Here is a 26,363-nt window from a genome sequence, read left to right as displayed (position 1 = left end):
GAAGCTAGAACTAACCAGACGAGATCCCTCCGAGTTGACAAAGACAGGTTTTATGAAAGTCACATTTTCTTTGTCCACTTCCCCACTTTACATCTCTACATCACACCTAGGGGTTCCCAGACCGGGGGGGGGGGGCGGGGGAAGAGCAAATAGGGAAGCAGGCAGAGTATTAACATTTTTTACTTTTGATTCACTAATTTTATAAAGCTTATGGAAAAGGAAGAAAAAGAGAGAGTGGACTCCAGGATGACAGCCTTAGCCTTTTCCAAAAGCAAAACAAAAGTGCAATATGTTTGCATTTGGTAAGTACCCATTCTGTGTGCAGCTCAGTTTATCAAAAACTTCTTTTCTATGCATCAGTTAATGCACTTAATTTAGCCTTTTACACGTGTACTTATAAGCATATATGTATACAGTAGCTCATTTAACACAATAACTATGAGGCGGGCAGTGTTCTTTTACAGAAGAGGAAACTGAGGCATAAAATGATAAGCAAGGTGACCAGCAAACACGGGGACAGAGCCCCAAACCTAACCAAGCAACCCAGAATCTGCACTCTTCACCACTACATCCCCAAGGCGCCAGCCTGCTAGTCTGCAGGAAATCAGGTAACTAAGCTAGTAAATCACAATGAAGTATTTTGAGGAGGGAGGTTTCAAGTGTTGCCTCTGAAATCCTAACAGACTATGGGGTCAAAGTCACCCTACACCATACAGAGAGGGTAAGGAAACCCCACGGAAGTATTAGTAGGATTTTGCAGGTGAAAGAGGGCAAGGCACAACGAAGGAAAAGTGTTCCAAGGCCAGGGGACCACCTGTTTTGTGGCTGGGCCTGGGGTTGGGAGAAGTGTGGTGCATTGAAAAGACCTGAAGAAGCTGGCCTAGCAGGTAAATGGAGCTGGAGGGAAAGAACCTAAAACTGAAGGTGGAGGAGTTGGTAGGGGTCCCATAATGCAGGGCTTTAAAATTCCTATTAAAGAGTTTGATTTTTATCCAAAGGGCAATGACACGCTCTTGAATGATTTTAAGCAAGAGCTAGGCGATCAGGCTTGTATTTTTAAAAGCTCTCAAGAGCTCTTGCTTGTCAAGAATGGATTAGGGGAGAATGATAATGGGCTTGGGGATAGCCCGAGGAGAATGTCTAGGCAGGAGGGAGTATGGCACATTTAAGTGTCCTGTGGTCAGAGGGATGGTGTGGCTGGGTAGAGGGTGGTGCCGTTGGGGTAGACGTAAACGGAAACATTCAGGAGAGATTTTAGGGTTGAAAACTATAGGACGTAGTACCCGGCTGGTTGAAGAGGCTTGAGGCAAGGAGGGAGGGAATAAGTTTGGAAGGACACAGAGAATTTGGACATGTCAGACTAAAACAACTTAGGGACGCCTGGGGGGCTCAGTTGGTTTAGTGTCTGCCTTCAGCTCAAGTCATGATGCCAGGGTCCTGGGATCGAGTCCCGCATGGGTCTCCCTGCTCTGCAGGGAGCCTGCTTCTCCCTCTGCCTGCTGCTCCCCCTGCTTGTGCTCTTTCTCTCTCTCTCTCTCTCTCTGGGATCGAGTCCCGCATGGGTCTCCCTGCTCTGCAGGGAGCCTGCTTCTCCCTCTGCCTGCTGCTCCCCCTGCTTGTGCTCTTTCTCTCTCTCTCTCTCTCTCTGACAAATAAATAAATAAAATCTTAAAAAAAAAAAAGAGTGAAGCAACGTATGTGACACCAATTGTGCAGTGTAGGTTGGTATAACCTTTCCTGCTTTCGATGAAGTCATTTGCCCAAAGATGAACAGCTGGAAAGATCTCATGTATGTCTTTTCAAAAAACTGCACACTTTCCCCATGAGTGGACTGTCCTGACACGTCAGGACATGTCTAGAACTTTTGTCCCCCCATCTTCAGGGCTAAGGACCTCTGGGCTTCCCTCTCTATCACTGGGGCGCCTCTTTCATGTAAAACCCCTGGACTCAGGGCTTCTCTTCTGTTGCCGTCTCTCCAGAGAGACGGAGCTCAAGTGCCAAACAAGCCATTTACGATCAAACAGTTTTGGAACACAACGTGCTTCAAAGTTGGGAACGGCTTGTATTCTTAGGGTCAGAGTTTCTATTCAGACTCTTGCTCTTGGCCACCTAAAAAAGCATTAGCAACTCTTAAAACGGTTCTTGACATCCAGACAATACCGCACACCTTATTGTTGACTCACTGCTGGAATACATAATTTTCTTTCATAAGGCTGATGCATGTATTGAGTGCAGTTGTTTTTTATCCTGTACAACCCGAAGTCTCTGAATGCCAGTAGAGACGGCTTTGTCACCTATTTAGTAGAACTTGTTAAAATTCAAGTAACAAATGGCATTACTTTGCAGAATAAAGTATTCCTCTACTAAAGCATTCTGTATTTCCGGGGAGGGGGGATGTTCAACTCAGTATGGTTGTTTTTAAGTGGACAAGCAGGTCTAACAATTCCTTATTTCCATCTGGACGTCACTACATCTGCCTGACTGAAGTACTCATCAGATCCACTGCCTTGTAACGTTAGGGTTCCCTTTATTCAGATCTATCTGGGTTCGTTTTCCTTCATTCCTGCATCCCTTGCTCTTCTTGTTACCTCTGAATGAGAAGTGCTACTCTTGAGGCTGGATTATTCAGAGACCCCATGATTATCAGTCACGTCACTGGCCACCAAAGAGCTGTGCGCGAAGTCCGTGGAGCTGACTTTCCCCAAGCCCATCAGGGACACAACAGCATGAACTGGTCACGGGATGTTCCTCCTCAGGATCCAGCCTCACCTTTCCCTTTATCATTTCAGAGAGATGACCCCCCTCTATTTTACTCACTGAAGCCATAATCCAGGGCTCTGGAATCAATCAGTCAGCACACACAGTGCACACACCACACTTACTACGTGTCTGTCTCTGTTTATTGGCCCCTTTCTATTGGCCCCAAAACTTATAATTGAATATGAAAGTTACTAAAAAAACCCTCTAGAATTCGGAATATTTTACTAATTCATTGCTCCTTTTAAATGACTAGACACACGTGTGTATTAATTTAGTAATGCCTTTGTGAACTTAAAGGGTTTCTTCTCTTTACAGTTTCGTTCCTAAAAGTCTCAGACCACATGTGGAAGCTAAATGTTTAAATGTCTCAAACTGGTCCTGAAATCAGACCCATCTCCAAGCAAGATTATCTAACCACAAGGTAACTTTTTAGACATGAACATCCACCTTGTCCTTTCCCTAGCTCCCTTCTGCACACAGGTGGCTGGTGTATTTATGCTGCTGCATTGCAGCCTATGCGGTCCGGCTGTGGATTTAGGGGGCAGTGATTCAGGCGTGTTGTTGAGGAGATCTGACTGCTCGCCTTAGACATTCACTCATTCCCTGATCATGGAGGAGGCCATAGATACTCTAAACTTTCTTTTCCTAGCCTTGGTCCATTGTGGGCCACATTATTGCGAAGAAGAAGGAGAAAAAGAAGCAAAAAGCAGATGGAGTCAAAGGAGGCCAAGAGAAAACAGAAAACTATCTAATGGGCTGGGGGGTCAGGGGACTTGAGGAAAGATGCTTTTTCCTAATTCTATCTTCATAGATGCTCAACTCATAGTGAGGTGGATCTCTGAATTTCTCTGTTTATCTATATTTCCTTTTTTTTTTTTAGATTTATTTATTTTTTTGTGGGAGAAGGGCAGAGGGAGAGGGAGAGGGAGAGAGAGTCTCTTTTTATTTTTTTAAAAGATTTTATTTATTTTTTTTGATAGAGAGAGGCAGCGAGAGAGGGAACACAAGCAAGGGGAGTGTGAGAGGGAGAAGCAGGCTTCCCACCGAGCAGGGAGCCCGATGCAGGGCTCGATCCCAGAACGCTGGGATCATGACAAGAGCCAAAGGTAGACACTTAACGGCTGAGCCACCCAGGCGCCCCAGGGAGAGAGAGTCTTAGCAGAACTCGATCTCAGGGCTCAAGATCACAACCTGAGCTGAAACCAAGAGTCCCTCACTTAACTGACTGCACCACCCAAGTGCCCCTACATTTCCTTCTTAAACTGACACAATGGGTCCAATTCAAATGGACGGTCTACTGAGAATAATGGGAACTGGGGAGTCCACAGAAACTGTGGGGATACAAGAAGTGACTTGGCTCCATGAATTAATTCTTTAAATAAATATTAACAAAAAGACCCTTGAATACCAGGAAACCTAGGCAACCTGAACAGATCCTAGTATTTCTCAATTCACTCATCTAGTCAATTTACCTAGTGCTTACTTTAAACTTGGAAACACTAAAGAGTATAGAATGTGTAAAGAACTCCTGTTCTCAGAAACCTTACAACCTAGGAAGGTGATATGATATGTCACCTAGAGACCAGGAGCCAAATCAATTGTCATAGGATTGTAGGGGAGAGAAGACCCTAAACAGTGAGGTGATCAGGGGACGTTTCACAGAGGTCATCTGGGCCAACTGGGTATGTGCGTTTTTGACAGCTGAAGGGGCAGAAGAAGGCTCCTTGGACTCCGAAAGGTGCCAAGTGGACAAGCCCAAGGGGTATCTGGAAGCAATTTAAATTAGTTCACAGGATAAAGCGTAAGTCCAGAGGGAAAGTGGGAGATGCAGCTGGAAAGGAAGACTGTGGCCAAATCAAGATAGTTCTTCCTATGAGAATAAGGAGTTTGGACTTTTTTGGACAGACAAGAAGTCATGGCCACAAGTCTGACATCAGTATGCAGAGCAGATGTAAGGGGTAGAGGACAAAAGCAGGGATGAGGCCACCTAGCAAGCAGTTTCTGTAGCCTGTGAGAAATTGGAGCCCTAGAACAGCACTGCAAAGGGGGAGCCAGGAAGACTAGTGACAAGTGAATATAGAAGAGGAGGGGGGAAAAGGAGTCAAAGATGATTTCAGGGGAAAAGGGGGAACAATTTAATTCAACAATAAAATAGGGTCACCGGGAGACCTTTGATTTAAAATTATGAAAATGCGGGGCATCTGGATGGCTCAGTAGGTTGAGCGTCTGGGTTGTGATTTCGGCTCAGGTCATGATCTCAGGGTCATGGAACGGAGACCTGTGGCGGGCTTTGCGCTCAGTGGGGAGTCTGCTTCTGTCTCTCTTTCTCTCTCCCTCTGCCCCTCTCCCAGCTCACGTGCTCTCTCTCTAAAATAAATAAATGAATCTTTTAAAATTATGAAAATTATGTGTCAGCTGGGATCCCAGAACAGGCTGTGGTTATTTTGACGGAACTGGGTGTGTAAGGGCACCTTAGATCAGGGTGGGTGAGTGTCCCGGGACCAAAGAGCTCTCAGCTCCTCTGGTCCCCATGCAGATGCCTTGCCCCGCACCCTACTGGGTATTGCAGGACGGCCAGCCCTTACAGCTGAGCCCGGGAGTCAGCCTCAGTGCAGTTCTACCAGTGGTGTCCTCGCTGCCAAGTCCTATGACCTCCTCACTGTTCTCACGCTACTAGACTTCACATCAGACATTTCTGGCCTCTCCCTTCATCTCGAAACTTTCTGCCCTGTGACTTCTTCACTGCTCTGTCAAGCTTCTCCTGCCTCTTCTGATGTGCTCTTCTAACCGCAGACAGTCACCATGCTTCCGTGCCCACCCTTACTCTGCACACCTTTCATTGGGGCGGAGGGAGAGGCATCCTGCATTTCTAGTATTTAAATCACTGCTATATGCCAGGATCTCCCCAATACCTATCATTGGTTCAAATCTGACTTAAACACAGTTCCTTATTCCTAACTGCCTACTGATGTTTCCAAAGCAACTCACACTCCACACGTCTGAAATGTACTCACCTACCACTCCTCCTCCATGCTCAAAGCTGCTCCTCATCTCTGATTCCTCTCTCCTTTTCTGGCCTCATATCCTTTAAATTCCCGGTTCATTTCCTTTTCAAAGTCTACCCCATCCCCAACATTGCTGTTTAAATTCTACCCTGACAATTTCTTTCCAGGATGACTGCAGGGGCCTCATGGAGCCTTCCATGGCCCTTGGCCCCCTGTGTAGCCACCCTCTCTACCACTGCACTATTGTTTCTAAAATTCAAATAAAAATCAAATCATGGTCTTACCTTAAATTCTCATTCATCCCCTAATACCTACAACAAAAACACGCCTTCATGAGCCCGTGCAATGACCACAACCAGCGTGGGTACCACCATCTTCTCCAACCTCTTCCTCCAACCTATCATGTGTTTTTATTGGACAAACAACAGTTCCTTAAATATGCCCATGTACTTTCATGCTTTTGCGCCTTACCTCACATTGCTTCTTCAAGTGCCGATACCATGCTGGCAGGATCCTTCAACTTGTTAAGTCCTTGTCTCTTGGAAGTTCGTCCTGACCCCATGAATGAGATCTAACCCTTTCCTCCTCTGGGCTGTCATGGCACTTTCTACACTATTACAGTATGTGATATATAGATATAGATATAGATATAGATATAGATATAGATATAGATAGATATAGATAGATATGTGATAGATAGATAGATAGATAGATAGATAGATAGATAGATAGATATAGATAGATATACAGATATATGCTTATCTCCCAACTTGAAGACAAGAACTGTGGTTTAATCATCTTTGTGTCCTTGGGACCTAATACATGCCTGGAACACAGTGGATGTTCAGGAAATATGCATTTAATTAATACGGGGGCATTTCCAGTGAGGAGTTCATAAAGGCAGCTGATGTAGGGTGCTGCCTGCCCCCTACAGAGAGTGGGTCAAGATAATGGTTCAAAGCTTTGAAAAGTATCTTTGGAGACACTCGCCTACTGAGGGTGAGCGCTAACAGGAATTGATAAGTGCAGGGAAAGAGAAATGGGAGGAGGACTGAGTGTTATATGCAGGAGAAAATTCTAAAAACACAAGAGATGAAGCATGAACCCCCTTGATCTCCTTGGTGCATTTTGTTTTCAAGATTTCCCTCGGAACCCAAAAGCAGCAAAGATCCTCCATAGAATATATAAGGCTGAAATCTACATTATAGGAAAAGACTGAGCTAAAAAAAATAATAGCTAGCAATCTGCCTTTGAAGGTGTTTGATATAAATCAAAAAAAGTTGACATATTGGACTAAAAAGCTGATTAAAATTCTCTTTGCTTCCCCAACTTTGATTCCTGTCTTATCTGCATATGTTGCATAAAATATTTTTATATAACTGTAAAAAAGGAAAATTTGAATAGCATAAATAAGAAAACTGCAGGATTTCCAGAGTCACATACAAATGTGAAGTCTGGGGAAGACAGAATGGTGCTTCAGTCATGGTAGAAGGTCATTAACTAAGTCACCCAGCTTTTCCCTACGTCAAATGCTTACCCTTGCATCTCCAGCACCCAGCAATGCTGGTCAATGGTGCAATCTCAATGCATATTGGATGAATGAATGGTTGTTGCCAGGAGGGTTCCTACCTTAGACTATAAACTTGTAAAGGGCAAGAAAGTCCATCAGCTCGTGCTTGAGTTGATGGCACCCACTGGGGCTCCATTATGTTTGCCACTGGCTGCTACAGAGAGAGTTTAAATAGGTGCTATTTTACGATAAAAAGTTGACCATCTGTTTAAATGGGAATAAAAACTCTAAAGCAAACAAAAAACCCCAAAGTTCTTCTAAGTGTTCCATGAAGAGGTCAAAATTTTGAAATATGTAAGTTCTAAGGAGGACTGCAGTCATGAAAATTCAAGGTAGGTAAATGTGGTTTTCTTACACTTTGAATATTAAGAAAACAATATAAAGCAAAACTAAACATTATCCATTTTTACTGAAATTAAATTAGAACATAGTATACTTTTATTTTGGAGATATTTTGTTATAACTTCCTTGTGCAGATAAAGGAATTTGTTTAAAAGAATTTCACTTTCAAATTACACATTTTATGGGACGTCTGTGTTCCAAAGATAAACACACATGAATAAAGATTCAACCCATATTAAACACTCTTTATGATACTCTTATATATTCTTGTTTCTTTAAGAAGCAACTAAAACCCACTTTTCCCATTTTTAGTGATAACCACATTCAAAGTCTCGGCGCGCAATTGTCTGGTGGCTCATTATTCTTCGTGTGTGTTATTAAGACTCCTGGTTTCTCTATTTTTTCTAGTTCCAGTTACCTTTTCGGACTCACTCTGCTAAGGAGATTAACAATAATTCAACAGATATGTGAATTATGTTATCTACCAATTATTTACGGGGCTTGACCTGTGTGCTTCTTGAGAATAGAGTCTGTTTCTTTCATCTCCGCATTATTAGTGCCTAGCAAATGCCTGCCATCTAGCAGACCTGCACTTGGTATTTCTGAATGTGCAAATGAACACCTTACATTAATAAATCACCGCTAGCTTCTTTCAGTTCCAAGAAGAAGAATGAGTAAGGGACAAAGAGAAGATTTATAGAGGATTCTCATTTCTGTTCTACCACTGACTTACAAAGGAAAGTTTCTACCACTGACTATACATCATGAAGTGGGAGTGAATCATTTCACTTCCTGGAATGCTGGTCCTGGGACGAATACTTAGGCTTCTATTGCAAAGTGTTATGTTGTTGTAAATTGCAATGTTAAACTAGGTACTGCATTAGTGATTTCCTGGAGATGAAATCTCTCATAAACAGAGGTGAAGAAACAGATATCGAGGATGGGCCAGCCTGCCTTGTCTAGAGCATTGGCAGCCCCAAGTGCCAGCCCTGAGCTGCCACGATTAACTCTGTCACTCTGGGCCAAGCAGTTCCCCCAGCCCTCACTGCTTCCTCATGTCTAAAAACAAGCTATATTACTATATAACGAATAATACTATCATGTCTTGATTGTAGTTGGAAGATGGTTAGGAGATAAAAAAGATCAGAGACAGAAAAATCCTATGTAAACTCTGACGTCATTTAAATATAAGTTAACAGTATTATCATGAACAGCAGCATGGCATGAAAACTGAGCAAATCTTAACTTTATACTGTGCTCTAATCTCTGTATAACATAAGAAGATGAATACTGGAAGTGGAAATCATTTCAAACTTTGAGTTGATACTTTAGGGGGAGAAACAAAGATTCTTTAAGGTTAGAAAGTCAGGCTCATGATGGTAATTGGGGTTGGGGCAACGTCAGTGCTTAAGAGGTTTGAAAGTAAAATTATTCGCATTCTATCTAGTCTTTATGATTTCTGAAAAACAGTGAACAGGCCATTTTAAGAAAATGGTGATGCAATTAACGTAGAGATAATTCAGTGTTCTTTTCCACTGGGTTTAAGAACCATACTTGAGTGGAGCCGGCAGTCTTAAGCTAGCACAGTGGAGAGGACTGAGGCAGGCATTTCCCTGACACCTAGCAGCTGTGTTTGCCCCAGAAAAGAAATGGAAATACCACTGGACTTCCTAAACTCTAGGCCCAGGGAAAGAGAGTGGTCTTGGGAACATTGACATAATCCACAAATTTGTGACTGGGTACTGCTGCTCTGTAAACCCTCTCTAAATTAGAATCATCCAGAGGAAGGTGATAAGATGTGGTAGCAAGTCGGAATCAAGGGACGGTCATTGCATATAACACTATAAGCTGTTATACAACCAAGAAATGGTTGCATGGCGTACTTTCTTGATCAAAATGCAAAATGTTATATGCATAAAGGTCTCATGTTAAACAAAATGCGATCTGTGCCACTTAATTAATTTTGACCTAGAAGTTAAAAATACCTTGAGTGAAGTTTAATTTTAGAATGGATTCGGATTCCACTCTCTTAATGGAAACAATACTACCCGGCATGGCACACGTATCATGAATTCCAAGTTGGTGCTGGTCAAATCAATCAGATTTTAACTAGAGTTGAAAGGGCTCAGGGAAACAAAAGAGAAATGCTTGTTCGAAAAAATCTATTGATTTCGACGTTAATGCATTCTACCCACTTTAAACTTCTAAAAAGAATAGTTAAAATGTTGGCAGTGATGACTATAAATACATTCATTACATTTGCCTGTCTGCTTTTTAGAGTTTCTGAAACTACTTTTGGTAAATGATACATTCATCTATATTTATAAGATTATAATTAGATATATTAGATATATTGTATTTATAAGGTTTATATAATCTTCGAGATGCTGAGTAGTGATTATGTTACCAGTTAATTCTAAAGTGAAATAATTTCCTGTATTCATAATTATCTTTTTAAAATTAGATTCATGATTCTTTTTTGTAAACTCAAATTTTAGATCCGTTTTTGGAGTAAAACAGGTTTCTCACTATTTGCAAGGTTATTTCTGAGTAGCAAAAATTCTCTCTCCATGTTTTTCTCTTGTATTCCCTCATTCCACTTCAGCTGCTACAATCAGACAGAGAGCGTGAGGACGCTTATTTCGCATCTGTAGTAGAAAACGTAGCATCAGACTGTAGCCACTCCAGATCTCATGATTCCGTTCTGCGACACGTGCACAATAATCTGACTTTACCCCCTTCCTTGACTTATGAGGACAAAAGAAAAAAAGAAAAAAATATTTCTGCCCAAACCTAGGAGCACTTCACTGTCTGCCTACAGGTCTTAAAAATAAAACCTGTTAAATGAATACACAAACAAAGAAAAAGCAGAGCTAGGCCCATAAATACAGAGAACAGACTGATGGTTGTTAGAGGGAGGGAGTTGGGGGATGGGTAATACGGGTGAAGGGGAGTGGGAGATACGGGCTTCCGGTTATGGAAGGAATAAGTCACGGGGATAAAAGGCACAGCCTAGGGAATCTAGTCAATGGCATTATACCAGCTTGTCTGGTGACAGATGGGAGCTACACTTGTGGGGAGCACAGCAGAATGCACAGACTTGTCAAATCACTACGCCTTACACCTGAGACGGATGCAACATTGTGTGTCGACTCGACTTCGATTAAAAAAATAAAACTAAATCAACATTTTAAAAACTGTTAAAAACAATAACAACAAAAAGTCAACAGCTATAGCGCTTAAATAACGCATATTGACTCTGTTGAAATAGCTATACTGAAAAAGACATAAGACTTCGGCTAATCACCCGTTATTAGATGTTTCCCCCACTACACCAGGTATATGCTAAGAAAGAAGAGACAAAAGATTAAAAATTTGTCAGGTCAGACTCATTTTGGATTGTGGACTAATTTTGCTTTTTAACATTGTTGTTTTTAATAGTATTGCTAATGTTTCAGGTAATGTGGGGCTTCTTTCTCTTTTATAACTTTCCATGATTATACTAAATAGCCACGATTTTACAGGGAACAGGCAGGGTAGGCCCATGACCTCTTTCTTCCTTACTGCTCCATGGGAGTTCATTCGATAGCCCAGGTTTGCTCGGAGAAAATGAGCAATGTTCTTTGGTCCAGACTGAACATGCTCCAAAAAGCTCAGTTTTAAGCTGTTTGCTGGTTAATGAACAAGCTTCATCAACAAGGTTCATTTGGGGACCTCTACCAATGCGGTCTATGTGTGGGTGGTATCTCTCTTGAAGGGACTTCCCTCATATCTGTATCCAGGGAAGGGATAGTCTTCAGACAGAAATTCTCCCTGAAGGTTAGTCATTATAACCTGGGTGTACACGTCATGGTGTCTAGAGCTTAGGTTGCAAGGGTTAAGGATGGACACTGACACTCGGAAGCAAGCAGAGGCGTAAAAGGAAATCATCTGTCATGCCATGTATTCCACCGGATTATGCGGTCAAATGACTCCCTGTGTTTATTTCCCTTTTGTTATCTGTAATTCATGAGTTCTCAAACTTGGGTGAGCGTCGGAATCACCTGGAGGGCTTGTGGAAACCCAGACTGCCGGGACCTCGTTCCAGGGTTTCTGATTCAGTGGGTCTGCAGAAGGGCTTGTCGAGACTGTATTTCTAACACGTGCTCAGGTGATGGTGATACTGCGGGTCCAGGGAACCCCATTTGGGGAACCACTTCCTTAACTCACTGCTTCTCATCATATGGTGCAAAGACCATCTGATTAAAATCACCTAGAATACTTGGTAAAACATAGGTTTATGGCCTTAGTCAGAATCTGAGGGGTGGGGGTGGCAGTCAGAATGACAAACTTTATCGAGTTCCCAAGTGACATTCATGCACTCTAAACTTTGAGTCTCAATACCTTACCCGTTAGCAAAGTCTCATTTCAAGGTTCCATCCAATCTGGGGGCGTTGTGTCATTAAGGAAGGAGTTCTCAGCCCACCCTTAAATTAGGAGGAGCAAGCAAGCTGCATCTCAAGTGCCAACCATGATCTGAGACTCATTTCCTGACTGGTTATGATGTAGGGCGTGCTGTGAGAAGAGGGTAGGGGCCGCCCATGATGGCCACCCTTAGGGGGAGTGTCAAAGGAGCAGATCTTTGGAGACCTGTCTAGGGAACAGCTACAATCAGTAAAAGCCCAGGGAGAAGGTAACTCAGAGAACCGAGCAGAGCTGGGCACTCCAGCTATCCAGCTTCCTGAGAGCTCCTTTTTCCAAGACTCACTTAGAGGTTATGGCTTTATTTTTTATTAGGAAAAACAGATCATAGCACCTCTATTTTTAAGAATGGAGGTTATAACTTACACTGTAGTTTAACACCTGGTGAGGGATGCCAGAAGCAGGCCTTGGAGCCCCAGCTTAGAGATCTTTGCACATGCCTCTGGGCCCACACTGGAGAAAACAGGAAGGCCTCCGTGTAGGCCTCAAAGGTCTCTGTCTCTATTTGTAAGAGCTTCTCTGTCTTCATGAAATTAGGGACAATCACCTTGATGTATATATCATTTAATAATTCCCATTTAATAGGGAATGTTGTTATATATATCATTTAATAATTCCCATTTAAATATTTATAATATTTAATTTAATAAACAATTCCATTCAATAGTGAAATAGATCTTACTCCTGAAATCAAAAAGAAAAAACCAAACCAAACCAAACACACACATTCTAACTGACGCATGTCATTTTTAAGACCAAAGAAGGAAGACGCAGGGCTGAGATGGTCATCTTGTGAGTACACGTCCTGTTCTAGCACCAGCACTAGAGCCCCTGAGAGGCAGGACACAGACCCAGAGTCACTGCAGCTTTCCCTGCCCCGGGCTCTCACTCCCACTGCTTTTAGCTCCAGAGCCACGCTGGGGTCCAAAGAAAAATGGGTGTTATGCGGGGAAGTTCAGCAAAGACAAATTGGAAACTCCTCGTAAGCCGGTCCCAAGCAGAATAAACGCTTCAAGAGAGACCTCTGGAGTTAGGGACTCTTAGTCTGAAAAATGGATTTTTGTAGTAGAAATGAAGCAAGTCGGTGGTGTACTTCTATTTGCGGGCAAGTCTGGGTGTCCTGAGTCTTTGCTAAGTAAGTTTTCCCAAGCTCGGTGCTTTTTCTTAAAGCTAACATGCTAGACTCTGGCAAATCTGTTCCACCACTCCAACTTGTTCTAAAATTGCAAACCGGAATCTACTCTATCTTAAAAACCTCACGCTCTGGGCTTCACACACCCTCGGCTCATCACGCGTCAGAAACAAGACAGTTCCTTCATCTCTGTTGATGCTTTACCTGAGCTGGTCGAGGCAGGGGATTTGCTGCGCCTGGAAGGTCCTGGGCTCTTGGTGGTGCTCCTGCGGGATGAGGAAGCTATTTTGGTGTAAGAAGTGGACTTCACCACTCGACATTCTGGGGGAAAGAACAACAACAACAAGTCATTGTAGGACCGCGGCACAAACCATTCAAAATGCACAGTAGAACTGGAGACAGTCATGTATGGCCCCCCTCAGTCATATCTACTTCCCGCCAGCCCAGTGTTTATCTAGAACAAAAGAACCAAGAGAACAATGAGAAAAGGGCACAGTGGGCGTCTTAGACGTCGAGGTAAATAATACTCTAAGCCTCCTAGTTTACCTTGTTTACAATAATATTTTGGAGATATTGGGGGTAATAGCTTGGTAAAAGGGTGCTTTTGTTGGTTTCTCTCTACCCACCTCTTGTGTTATTTGTGTATATGTGTTTCTTTCAGGATAGATTTATTTTCCTGAAGAAAATGTTAGACAGAAGGTCAATCTCATAAACCAAGATATGTAGAGATGGAGGATTCCACCCAGCATTCCACCCAATTTACTGCTCTTGGGAATCCTTGAAGTGGTAGCAATGGTTTTTTACCATATGGGAGAAATGACAGTATTCACTCAAAAGAGGCAAACTCGGCGAAGAGATGACCTCACCCTGCTACAAGGACATTGTGTGAGTGTGCGCCATCACACAACCATGTTTATAGGACGGTTCTTGGCCTGAGAATGTAAAACAACTTCACTTTTATTAGATTTAAATCCTTGGTGTTCGTGTTCATGAAATTTAACACTAAACATCTTAAATTGCAAAGAGTCTTGTATTTCCTTCTAAGTGAGCTGCATTGACCAATTATGATGTTGTATAAATCTATCCATCATGTTCTGAAGAAACCACTTTTAATAATTAAAAAAAATATTTGTATGCTTGTAATGATAACCAATGTTTACCATGGGTAGAAAAGTATAGAGAATATTAAAAAAAAAAAACCACCTATCAAGTGATACTTTTTTTTGGGAGGGTGGTACACAAACTAGAATTTTCTAGAACTTTTTTCTTCTCATTTTCTATTTAAACAACTTTGGGACTATTCTGTATAGGTCAATCTGCTACCAGCTCTTTTCACACCCTGATATATTGGGAGCATTTTCACCCTATCTTTAATGGAACATTTTACTACATGGATGTACCATAATTCGCTTAACCAAATTCCTACTGTTGGATATTTAACTTGTGTTCAACATTTCACTATCATAAATAATTACACAAAAAACACCCTTTTAAATGACTGTGATTATTTCTTTAGGTTAGAGTTAGCCCCTGGCACTTGAAATTTAGTTTCTAGTTACTGGAAACCAGGGGGCACATTTTGGATGCTTAAAAAATTCTGCTGAGGGAAGTGGGATGGTGAGTCTAAAGAGAAGCACTTTTGAAAAGCTTTTGACCAACTGCCCTCCAGACAAGCCGACTCAAACTGTACTCTTGTCAGAGTATGAGAGTAGTCATTAGCCTAACCCCTCACCGAGGTTAAGTTCTATCTTCTCAAAAATCTTTAATCTTGGACTTCGTTGCCTTAATTCTGAATTGGTTTGATTACCAATGAAGTTGTATATTTTCCCCATATACTTGTTAGCCATTTGTATTCTTTTGCTATTACTTGCTCATGTCTTTTGGCCATTTGCAATTGGGATGTTCTTTTTTCTTATTGGTTTGTAAGAATGCACTCTGTATTAATGTTCTTTCACTTTGTCTATCACGTTATAAATATTTATCTGTGTAAGTAGTTGTTGAAGTATGTTAGCTTTAAATGTGGTATTCTTTTTGAGTATAGTAGTTTAAAATTGAAGTCTAATTGATCAGCTTTCCCCTTATGCATTTTTAATCATTTTATATGTCAATAACAAAGAAATCATAATAATTCCAGATCTAATGTTGATGCTTGACTTTGAAATTTTCTTCCCTACTCATGCAATTTCTAATTTTCTAAGCTCAAAACGTTTTTTTTCCTTTATATATTCTGAATGGCTTTATGCAAACATCTTTTTCTCTTTTTCCCAATCCAACAAAGTAGTTCATATTGTTTAGCAAGGAAGGAATGTAAGTATATAAAATATAAATTCTGCAAGCCTACAAATAAGAGATAATGGAAAGCCTCTCCTGGAGAGCCTTATGCATTGAACTGTGGGGGGGGGTGCAAAAAGAAGGATTTCAGTTAGAAAAAGAAGAGGAAAGAAATTCTACCTTGAGGTATTAGTAGTTGTGGTCTCATAGTCAAAAGCAGAGAGAAAATGATTCAGGGCATTACTGAGCGTGCTCAGGCTTCCCTGATAGTTACTTGGGCCACTGTTGGCTGCTCTAGCCTGGCCAGATGGTCCTGAAATATTCTATTTCTTAAAAAAAAAGGAGAGAAAAAGAGAGAGAGGGAGAGAGAGAAATCTATCCATATGGATATATCAACAAAAATTAAAAGACAGAAGTAAGCAAGACATATAACAGAATAACATCGAAGATATGACCAGAGCCGCAAAAACTGTTCTCATAGGGTGACAATGTTCACAGGTGTGTCTACAGAGGTTCTAATTCACAAAACAGATCTTTGTAACATGTCAAGAGGACATCCAATTAGCTCAAGGCTCCGTCCACACAACTGACACTGAACGCTGGAGCTTGTCCTAGCCTTGGATACCAGCCTGGCCTTTTGGAAATCTATTAGCAACCAAATGGGGTGGCTGCGATGTCGCTGGTCTGTGGGCTTGCTTCAGGTGTCCACCGTGTGCCAAGTGCTGGGCACAGCAGGCATGATAAAGAACACCCAAAGTATGGGACTCGAAACACTTGCCACCTGGTAGTGCAGTACGGAGTCTTTCAGCCAGCAGTCATTTTGAACAAAATCATCTTTGAAACTGAGGGTTCTCTTTTGCTAATTTTTATTTCATGGAACTGGTGCTTGAAAAACATTGGTTTGGGAAACCAACTGTTTCAAGTAATAATACATTGCTCATTGGAACTCAAAATCAGGACCACAATGAGGGCAGGGTGACCAGGACTTTCTGTCCCAGGTCATGAATGTTTAGAGGTCACTACATTTAAAATAATAATTCAAAGAGCACTGTATCTAGTGAGCAACAATGAAAAGTTAAAATAGAAAGCTACCAGATGGTGCACATTGGTAATAACACCCATCTGTGAGCCGCAACATGAATTAAAAAGTTGATTTCAGGGTTTGTCGCACGCTGTTTGCTCCAGGTGCCAGAATTGCTAGTTATGGCTCCAACTACCAACCAGGCTCGGGATCGGCATAATGGAACCAATCTTACCACACTCCGTTGACATTTTCCAGCTACCACAAAGAAACTAGGCATTTTAGTTAGGCAGCTCAGCCTTCACAGAGCCAACGTAGGCGTTTTGTTTGATTTTCGAAGCATTGAAAAGAGCTCGTGGGCTCATGCCATGCTTCAGAGCTTAACTAAGTTCAAGAGAAGCAAGAGCTCACCATATTATTAATCTATCAAAAGAAGTCATTTATTAGTCTGCCCCCCCCCCCCACCTCCTACTCCATTTGGTACTAACTAGTCCTGGCTTTGGAAAAAGCATGTAAAGTTCCTCCGTAAATATTGGACCAAATTGCTACTGATCCTGTTACCACTTGTTTGAACTCTTAACTATTCACTGACCTCATCCAACTTCTCATTTTACAGAGGAGGGAACTGGGTCTCAGGGAGGCTAAACGGCTTGTATCCGAACCCTAGTCTCAGACTGGGAGTGTCCTCACGACCCCAGGATCTGACGTTGCCTCTTCTGCAAGCTCTTTCACTGTGAATAAAGGCTGACAAATTTCTATCAGTGCCCATGGTTGGGGCAGACAGCCGAGTGATGGTGGATAGCGGGAAGCTTGGCAAACAACCAGTTTCCATTTCAATTAAAAATTGAAGATACTGAAGCTACAACTCTATCAAGATGCCCATTGCATCAGAAAACAAAACAAAACAGGGAACTCTCTTTCGGAAGTGGAGTTATAGTGAAGTAGTAGGTTGGGGGGGGGGGTCGTGGAGTCTGAAAGATAATTACAGATATTACAAATCTCGTACCTCTTGCCTTCAGAATAAGAGTGAAGCTTCATGAGTCATATAAGGAATTAGAATAATTCTGGAAGGCTAGGGTGGAATATAACAGAAAACAGAAACAAAACAATGACAGCAACTGCTTTTCTTCCTAGGGTCAAAATAAAACCAATTGAAGAAAATTGCAGCTCCAAGCCATAAATTAGAAAAAAAAAAAAATACAAAAGACTCCAACCATCTTTCCCATTAAAGTTTAGATTTTAAGTATTTTAGTTTAAATGGAAATGGTGTTTTGTAATGGAGAAAAATGCAGTGAAGAAGGACAAAAGCTTCATTACTTTAGAAAGAATGCCAAAATCTTTGTCAGCTTAAAACCACAACTTAGAAACATCATGAATAACATGATCTAAATGGCCAGTAAAACAGAAACCCTTATTTGTTCTCACAAAAGACATTTTCATAGCCTCTGGCAAGGAAGAAAACAGCACCCTCCATTTTCCCTCTCTTGTGGGGTCATTTGTTTTGGGGAGTAATCACTTCATTCTGATATTTTTGGCACCCTTGTATTATGAGGGATGCATTTCCTTTGGCAGTGGAGATAATGGGCAGCACAGATACTCCTTAAGAAAGACCATACTGGGGACGCCTGGGTGGCACAGTTGGTTAAGCGTCAGACTCTTGGTTTTAGCTCAGGTCGTGATCTCAGGGTCATGAGGTCCAGCCCTGCCTCGGGCTCCGTGCTCAGCAAGGAGTCTGCTTGAGATTCTCTCTCCCTCTCCCTCTGCCCCTCATGCTTGCTCGGGCTCTTTCTCTAAAATAAATAAATAAATCTTAAAAAAAAAAAAGAAAGAAAAGACGATATTGAAGGACTGTAGGTAAGCCACTTGAAGGAAACTTCGGGATAGGAATTTCTCTTGCTATTAAAGGTTGAAGCCTAGAAAATCAGATCAAACATATTAAATAGGTTTCTGGTGGCTGAACTTGTCACAGCAAGCCAGCCAGATTGAGTTAAATCCCTGCTTTGGAAAGTCCCTATAGTCACAGTTCTGTGAGAGGGAAAAGTATCATGCTCCATATGGTCTATACTAGTGTTTGCCTTACAGATGTCCTCAAGATTCAGTAAGATAGAAGTTAAAACATTTCCCACCTTCACCCTGGACCCCAATTTAAGAAACGAGCCTCCTGGAAGGGACAGATTTAGAAAGACAAGCCAGATGCAGATGTATAGGGAAGAGACCAGAAAAGGAATAAATCTTTGGCCATATTCCCAGTGGCATGAGAACCACCACTTATGCAGATTCTCCCCCCACTCGGAAACAGTTGGTAGGTAGGCTGTAGTGTTGTGGAAAGTGCTAAAGAAGAGAAATGGTGACAGAATGCCACCACAGGCACCAACACCTCACCTGAGCTCGCATAGCAAGGACATTCGTGTGTTCAAAGGGGCTCACTTGTGCCTTCTGGAGAATCTTGAAGAGCAGAGGGGAAGCTCCCATGTGTCTAGACAGCCTTAGTGACATGCTGCATGCCGGCTAGGGAATATTCTTTAAACAAGGTATGTTTTTACTCTTCTACTCTCTTGTCAAAACCAGCCAGAATAAAAGCCTTGTCAGGCAGAGGCCTCTCAACTGATACGTGCTCTAAATTCAGCTGTTCAGAACTGTTAAGGAGTTGGGCAAGTTCATCTGGAAGAATCCATCATGAGCAGTAGACGCTTTGTGCTCTCCTCCCCATCCTGATTACAAAGACAAGCTTCCTCTCAACTTGGCAAAGGCACAAAGCCTCCAAATGGAATAACATCCCTCTCTTTGGTTATATGCAAAAGACAGTCAGGAAGCACATTCAGTTCTAGAGACTTTTTATAAAAATGGCACAAGCTCAATGAGCGAGAGAGAACCTGGGATTCTGTCTCTAACGCTCCAACAAGTTGCTCTTACATGTTCACAGGCTTGGAGATGGAAGGAGCCCTCTGAGAATCCCAAGGTTATCAGTGGTTACCAAATCAACTCTCTCCTCAACTCATGAATATCCTCTCCTAGCTCTCGAAGTGGTTGTCCAGCTCTCTCTGGAGCACCTCTGGTGCCTGGGGGATTCGCCATGTCTGTCTCATGGTTTTGAAGCCTTCATCATCCTGCTCGTCAGCACAGGTGAACTGAACAGCGCATTCCTGGTTATCTCCAACAACGAAGGTTTACTTCTGTAGAAACAGGATTTTTGCACTTCACGGCAGCTTTATGGGACATCCAGATGCAGGCTCCTTGCAGGAAGGGTCAGTCTGCCTCTCCCCAGCAAGGACAGGAGCCCATTCTCTCATTTCTGTGCCACCTGGATTCTGAGTCAATCCTGACGCTACAGTGAAATTCCCATCCCTACTGGCTGTGGGGTTTGGAACCAGTGTTACTTCCCTCAGCTCCATATGCAGCATGTCTGGAATAAAAGCAGTCAAGATTGAAACACTCTAAAACATAGTTTTTAAAAAACAAAGTATGTAGCAGACTGAGCTGAAAGCGAAGGCATTGGTTGGAGTCGCTTAGCTGGAGAGTAAAGTCCCAGAAATTGAGATTTTTAAAGTACCTTCTAAAAATACTGCGACGCGTGTCTAAACCCAGCACCTAGACGAGCCCAGCACAACTTTTCAGAACACCCAACTAAGCTCTCCAGATGGCGTACACGTGTTCCCACAGCCGGGACGCTTGCTGTGAGACTGACACGAACCAGCCCTGGAAGCACTTGCTGGCTGAGGCTCCTTTACGTAACCCCTGCAGAAGGCTTGATGGTGCTGGGATCTTCTGCACGAACAACCCAAGGGCCAGCACTCAGAATGACTCTCTCCTCCAAATACTTTCCTTCTTCCTAATAGTCAAATAAGAGTGAACTCTCCCTACATAACAACCAAGAGTTATATGGGGGCCCTGGATGAGGGGGCAGTTCTAGGAGATTCGTCTGGTTACCCAGGTTCCTGCTATCTCATTTCTGTCACCCATGAGTGTTCTCATCCACATGGTCCCATCCAGCTTGTCGTGCAGTCTCTGAGGTTCGGCCCTGGGAAAAAGGAGAAAAAGAGGGAGACCCCCAGACGCTAGGCAAGAAAAGCTGCTCTGCGTCTTGTTCCACCAAGTCTTCATTTCCAGAAAGTGATTTTGTTCTTTCCTTTGTCTCTCATGCCAACTGTACTGCTTAGTGCTCCGTGTCTCTACATACTAGATGCCCCTAGCACCTCTTTATAGTTGTGATGACTGAAGATGTCTCCACGCATTGCCAAATGTCCACTGGGGTCATACTGCGCCTGGTTGAGAACCATTCCTGGGTCTCTTCATTAGACCATGTTTCCCATAGTCTTCCATCAATTCTTAAATTCTTCCTTGAGGGTGTTAATGAAGCCATCACTAACCACCGGCCTGGGTCCCTGAAACAATGCATACTGCACGTTCTTTCTATAGCTCTGGCCAACACAAATGGATAGTTTCAGGCTTCTACGCATCCACTATGGTGTAGCTGATACAACTGAAGTTCTTCCAACTGTCCGCTAAAATTGGATCAGCATCCATTGCTTTACCCATTTCTGAGAACATGGAGACATGGGGCTTTGAAACCTGGGGGTTTCTTATGTGACAGTTTGGCTAACGGAGGAGGTCACTGGGGCACGGGGTTGAGAAAAAAGCCCCCAGTCTGTGTTGTACAAATCCCAGTGTTGGAGAAGGGCCAGGAACATTGCCAATAATCAGCTGCTCTCCAAGTCATCATTTCCCTTCCAGGGACCACTTACACTTGCAATGAGACTTTTGGAACCCATCCCCAAGGAATGCTACCCGAGCCATTTTAGTTGAGTGCAACAGATATCTATTGTTACCGACTGAGACTGGGAAGGTGCAGCCCTATTCATTAAGCCAGGCAGAAATACCTCAAAACGACACAATCACATACCCTTTTGCTGATATGACGTCAGGATCTTGTCTTTCTGGAAGTCTAAAATATAAGTGTAGTTGGTAAGCTTCCTTTCCCCGTAAAAGCCTGACCTCATTGGCATGAAAACTTGTCCCTGAGGGCAGCCTTTTTTTTTTTTTCTGTGACAGTCCTCAGCTGTTTGCCCAAGATCTGCTGCCTCTTCATTAGCCCATGCAACCTGACCGACAATCTTCACCTTTTTAAAAGTAGAGCAGTTACCAAAATTGAGACATGCCCCTTGGCTGGCTTACAGCGTCTCATCAGAAACCCATGGGCCTTTGGTGGGAGGTTTGAACAAATCACAGATGCTGAGGGCCTTTCTCCCAATGTATTCCTGTTGATAGGTGCATCCACGTCGTCCCGCTCAAGAGGGATGCCTTCTCAGTCTTCGCTGATGTCTGACAGCACTGAGTGACCGAGTATACAAGCGGACAGTGGCTGGACTACAGTACAACAGCACTCTGACCCACTACTGGCAGCACGCTGCCCAGGAAGACAAAGCCTTCTCAATGCTAACCAGCCAGGAAGCCAGCCTGCTGTAAGTCAGACCAGCCACAAGCTGGGTTGCGTTACCTCGTAACGACCCAGGAAGCTAACCAGTAACTCCTACAACAGTCGGCCCCAAATGGCCAAGACTTGATTAATACCTGACAGCTTCCCCTAATTTTTGTCCCTGTTTCCAACTTAGAACCGAGAAAGCTAATATGCACCGCAGCCAATCACATAGCGAGCCCACCCACAGCTTCCCCACACCAACAGGCAGCCCACACCTGAAGCCTTCCCTCTTCGCCATTTATAAAGCTCTCCCACTCCTCTGCCTGCTTTCTGTCCCTACCAAAATGCAAATGATGGCGGCTGACTCCTTTGCTCTAGCAAACTCGCAATAAATAGCCCTAGCGGGATCTTGTTTGGTTGGTCTTTGTTTCTACAACACGCATGGCGTTCCCTCCTAGCATAAGATGAAGGAGCTGGCTTGAGTCAAGCAGCACGTTGTATGAAACGGGCTTACCTTCATCCATTAGAGTCATGAGAACCTCCACAAGGGAAAAAGGCTGACTGAAGAAACAGCAGATGAACGAGCAGCACAGTCTCACACTCCGGGCCTACACTGATGGGGTGGGTTCCCATGCGTGACAGTGCACATCATCTGAATTTCTATTTCTATTTCTCTTTTTTGCGAAGTGCGTGTGTTAATTTCCGAGGGCGGCTGTAACAAATTACCGCAAACGTGGTGCCTCCAAGTGACTGAAATTTATTCACCCGTGGTGTTAGAGACCAGAAGACCAAAATCAAGGTGTTGCAGGGCCGCCGTCCCTCCGAAGGCTCCAGGTAAGAATTCATTTCTTGCCTCATCCAGTTTCTGGTGGCTCCAAGCATTCCTTGACTCATGGCCTATCGCTGACCTCTCGGCTTCCAACTTCACACGAGCATCTGCTCTGCGTGCCTGTTTTACCCCCTTTTGCCTGGCTCATGTGAGGACATTCGTGTTAGGGCCCACCTGAATAATCCAAAGTAATCTCCTCATCTCCAGATCCTTAACCTAATTGTATCGGCAGAGACACTTTTTCCAAATAAGGTAACATTTCCGAGCTGAAATCTTTGGGTGGCCATTATTCAATCTGCTATATCACATGTGACACAACTTTAGGACAAGCCTTTCTTGAGAAGTTTTGTCAGGAAATCTGTTGTTATTCCCCTGCCAAAAACCTTTCCATGACTCCTTGTTGCTTTTTGAGAACATCCTTACATATTCTGTAAGACTCCTGTCTACCTCAGCCTGTCTCTTCTTTCCTTTGGACACATTATTTCAGTTTCTTACATGCCCTAAATATCCTCCTCCCTCTGGGCATTAAAACCTTAATTTCCCTGCACAAGAATCAAGTTGCCCCTCCTACCACCTCACCTGGCTAACCTCTGCTCATACTTCCTGCTCAGTTTAAATTCATTCATTTTGAAAATATTCGCCAAGTCTCTGCTGTTTAGGTGCCAGGATACAGTAGTCAGTCGGGAGGCAGAGCACCCACCCTCAAAATTTATCCTCTACTAGAGGAAATGGACCTTTAAAAACAAAAACAAGAAGTGCTGGTTTTAAAAACACTTTGCCAAGAATTGAAAGGATGATGTGATAGTGAATGACTGAGTGAGTGCTTTCTCTCTATTGGAGGTCAGAGAAGGTGTCTGGGAATAGAGGACATTGAAGGTGAGTTCTGAACGCAAGACAGAGACAGCCACATGTAGATTAGAGGAAAGAAAGGGAGGCAGGGGACAGATCGAGTCAGGATTGGGAAGACCAAGGGAAAGGTTTGGATTGTACATTATGCAAGATGGGGAGCTATAGAAGGGTTTTAGGCTAAGGCACTAATCTATGAGTCTGACAGGTCACCCTGGCTGCTGTGTGGAGGAAGGGTTTCAGAGGGGCTAATCTAGGTGAGAAAGGATGGTGGCCCAGGAACCATGGTGGAGGTAATGGAAATGGGCAGAAGAGAAGAACTTGGGGTATGATGTGAAGATCGAGTCCACAAAACTCAAGGATGGACCAGATGGCGTGTGGGTGGACAAGATAAACTCAGCCTACACCATCTTTGGCGGGTGTACTGCTGAGTCCTACTGGGGGGTCTGCACGTGCAGTGGCATCGTGTGTCAAAGGGCAGCAGTGAGTGAGAGCTTACCAAGGCCTATGGTCTTCAGCAGGATAAAGGACAGATTTTCCAGCTCTTTACAAATCCTTGTCCTTCCCTTGACCTACTCAATTGGAATCACTGGAAGCGAGACCCGGGGCATTAAAAAAATCCCCTGACGATCCCCATGGTGTGGGTCCATAGACCAGAAAGCTTTTGCTATTCTCTGGTATACAGATAAGAAAATTACCGAAGGAAATCCAGAGGCTCAGAGTTTGAAGTAATTGTGCAATGTGGCATTTGGAAAGAAGGATTAAACTAACAGAATGAGATGAATTAGCAAGACAAATCAGTCTTGAAAAAGCAACAAATATCTGTCCCACTTTAGATTTGGTCCCAACTCAAATGTTCAAAAACAATAAACTATCATCCTGAGACCTAGCTGAAAGCAGACTTTGGAAGGAGAATAAGAGTTCATATTTATTAGCAACCCATGACCAGCTGTTTTTCATTAGTTACAAAACAGAAAGGATCTGAAAGATAGATAAGAAATAAGAAACAGATAAATTACTCAAGAACTGAATACTAGAAAATGGGTATGAACTCCTCCTAGAGAAAAGGAAATAAAAGAAGCAAAAAAAAAAAAAAGAAAAAAAAGAAAAGAAAAAGCATAGAAGTATCAACTGAAATTACATTTGATAGCTCTCTCCTTGGGTAAGGCTCTTTCATGCCAGACTTTATCTCAGCCATGCAAAAACAAGGATAAATGTACATCTTTGGTCCAGTGGTCTAGCACACGTCCGAGTGGTTCAAGGTCAGGAGGTCTGGAAGGGGGCTCTCTGGAAAAGGTGAAGGTGTGGAGCTGGTGGGCAACACAAAGTAATGACAGTTGAGAAAGACAGGTGCGTCATTCACAAAGGATAAGGTGTTATTCTGAACTGTCCTGTGCCCCCTTAATGAGATTAGGACTAGTACAGTTTGGATGACAATGGGGTCTACTCTTCTCTCATTAAAACAAAGTCACAGGCTCTTTGCTGTCCAATAGTGTGGGCCATTTTGTTTAGGAAAGTTCTCTTGTACCGTGTGCTGATGTGGTCCATGTACCAGCGGCCTCAGCATCACCTGCGAGCTTGCAGAAGCTTAAGCTCTACCCCAGACCTACTGAATCAGAATATGCATTTTACTAATGTTCCCGGTGATTCGTATTCCCGTTAAAGCTAAAACTGTGGCGGAGCCCCCTTGAATCAGTGACTCTGATCTGAGGGAGCACGTGAAAAATGATGGGTTCCTGGGCCCAGGTCCCCAGAGATTCCAATCCCATAGGCCAGGCCTCTGGATCTTGAGCAAGCACCTTAGCTGATTGTGATTCTAACACGCAAGGTTAATTTAAGAAACAGGATCATAGATGGTAATACATGGGAGTTAGTAGCTCTAAAAATGATGAAATAAGAGATATAGCCCGACACCTTATTGAGAGAGCAATATTGAATGGTAGTGTTTCTTGACTTCCCTAATGATAACAATCACTTGAGGGTTATTGGTAAACATTCAACTTCCCAAATCCCTTCCCCAGATGTTTTGAAGCAATGGCTCTGGAAATTTGTATTTTTAATAGGTATCCTAGATGGTTTTTTATAACTAGAGAGGCTTAGAATTGCTTTACTAAAAGGCACACAGCTCAAGAAAAATATGTATGGTACAGATAAGAAGGGCACTGTGCAAGGCGGGCCTGTGCTATCCAGCTTATCACCTGGTCATTTAAAGCAGAAGGACCAAGTTCTTGGTGGGGGGAGGGGCTTATATACAAAGGAAGTTTCCAGAAAGTCACCTTCCTTCATCTAGATGTTCTGTGAAGTGGACATCCAGCCTGATTGGGAACAGAGATTGTCCACCAGAAAGGGGTACCTGCATTTGAAGAGAAATCATGGGAGCCTCATCCTGAGAAAGGACATCCAAACCTGGTTTCACATTGAGTGAATGAGATTTGGGAGTCATTGTTTTTGTGTCTGGTGGTAAAGACAAGACTTGAGAAGGTAATTCTCCAACCAAAATCATCTTTGAGCCTGCACTGTCATCTCAAGGAGGAAAAAATAAAAATTCAATAGGGAAGCCAAGGGGAAGAAAAACCCCTGACTGTAGGACTAGGGATAAATATTCCAACCCTGGTGTAGAAGAAAGTAATCAGACTGTCATGACAAATGACAAGCTGAACTTACACGGTTATAAAGGGACCGAAAGAGCTATTCTGGTACTCAAGATGAG

At 43.0% G+C, this 26,363-nt stretch overlaps 1 protein-coding gene across 3 annotated transcripts in view; it reads right to left on the bottom strand.

The window, feature by feature from the left end:
* DCLK1 (doublecortin like kinase 1) overlaps positions 1-26,363 on the bottom strand; it is a 331,152-nt gene that overhangs the window by 81,495 nt on the left and 223,294 nt on the right. For all 3 annotated transcript variants that reach the window (XM_026493126.4, XM_026493127.4, XM_026493132.4), the window contains exon 5: positions 13,475-13,591. In XM_026493126.4, coding sequence (XP_026348911.1) covers positions 13,475-13,591 — 117 coding nt within the window. The remainder of the gene's footprint in view (positions 1-13,474; positions 13,592-26,363) is intronic.

Source organism: Ursus arctos, unplaced genomic scaffold (assembly GCF_023065955.2).
Source record: "Ursus arctos isolate Adak ecotype North America unplaced genomic scaffold, UrsArc2.0 scaffold_10, whole genome shotgun sequence".
NCBI classification, from domain to species: domain Eukaryota; kingdom Metazoa; phylum Chordata; class Mammalia; order Carnivora; family Ursidae; genus Ursus; species Ursus arctos.
Note: the sequence above shows the minus strand (reverse complement) of the source record. Positions and strands in the feature narration are given on the sequence as shown.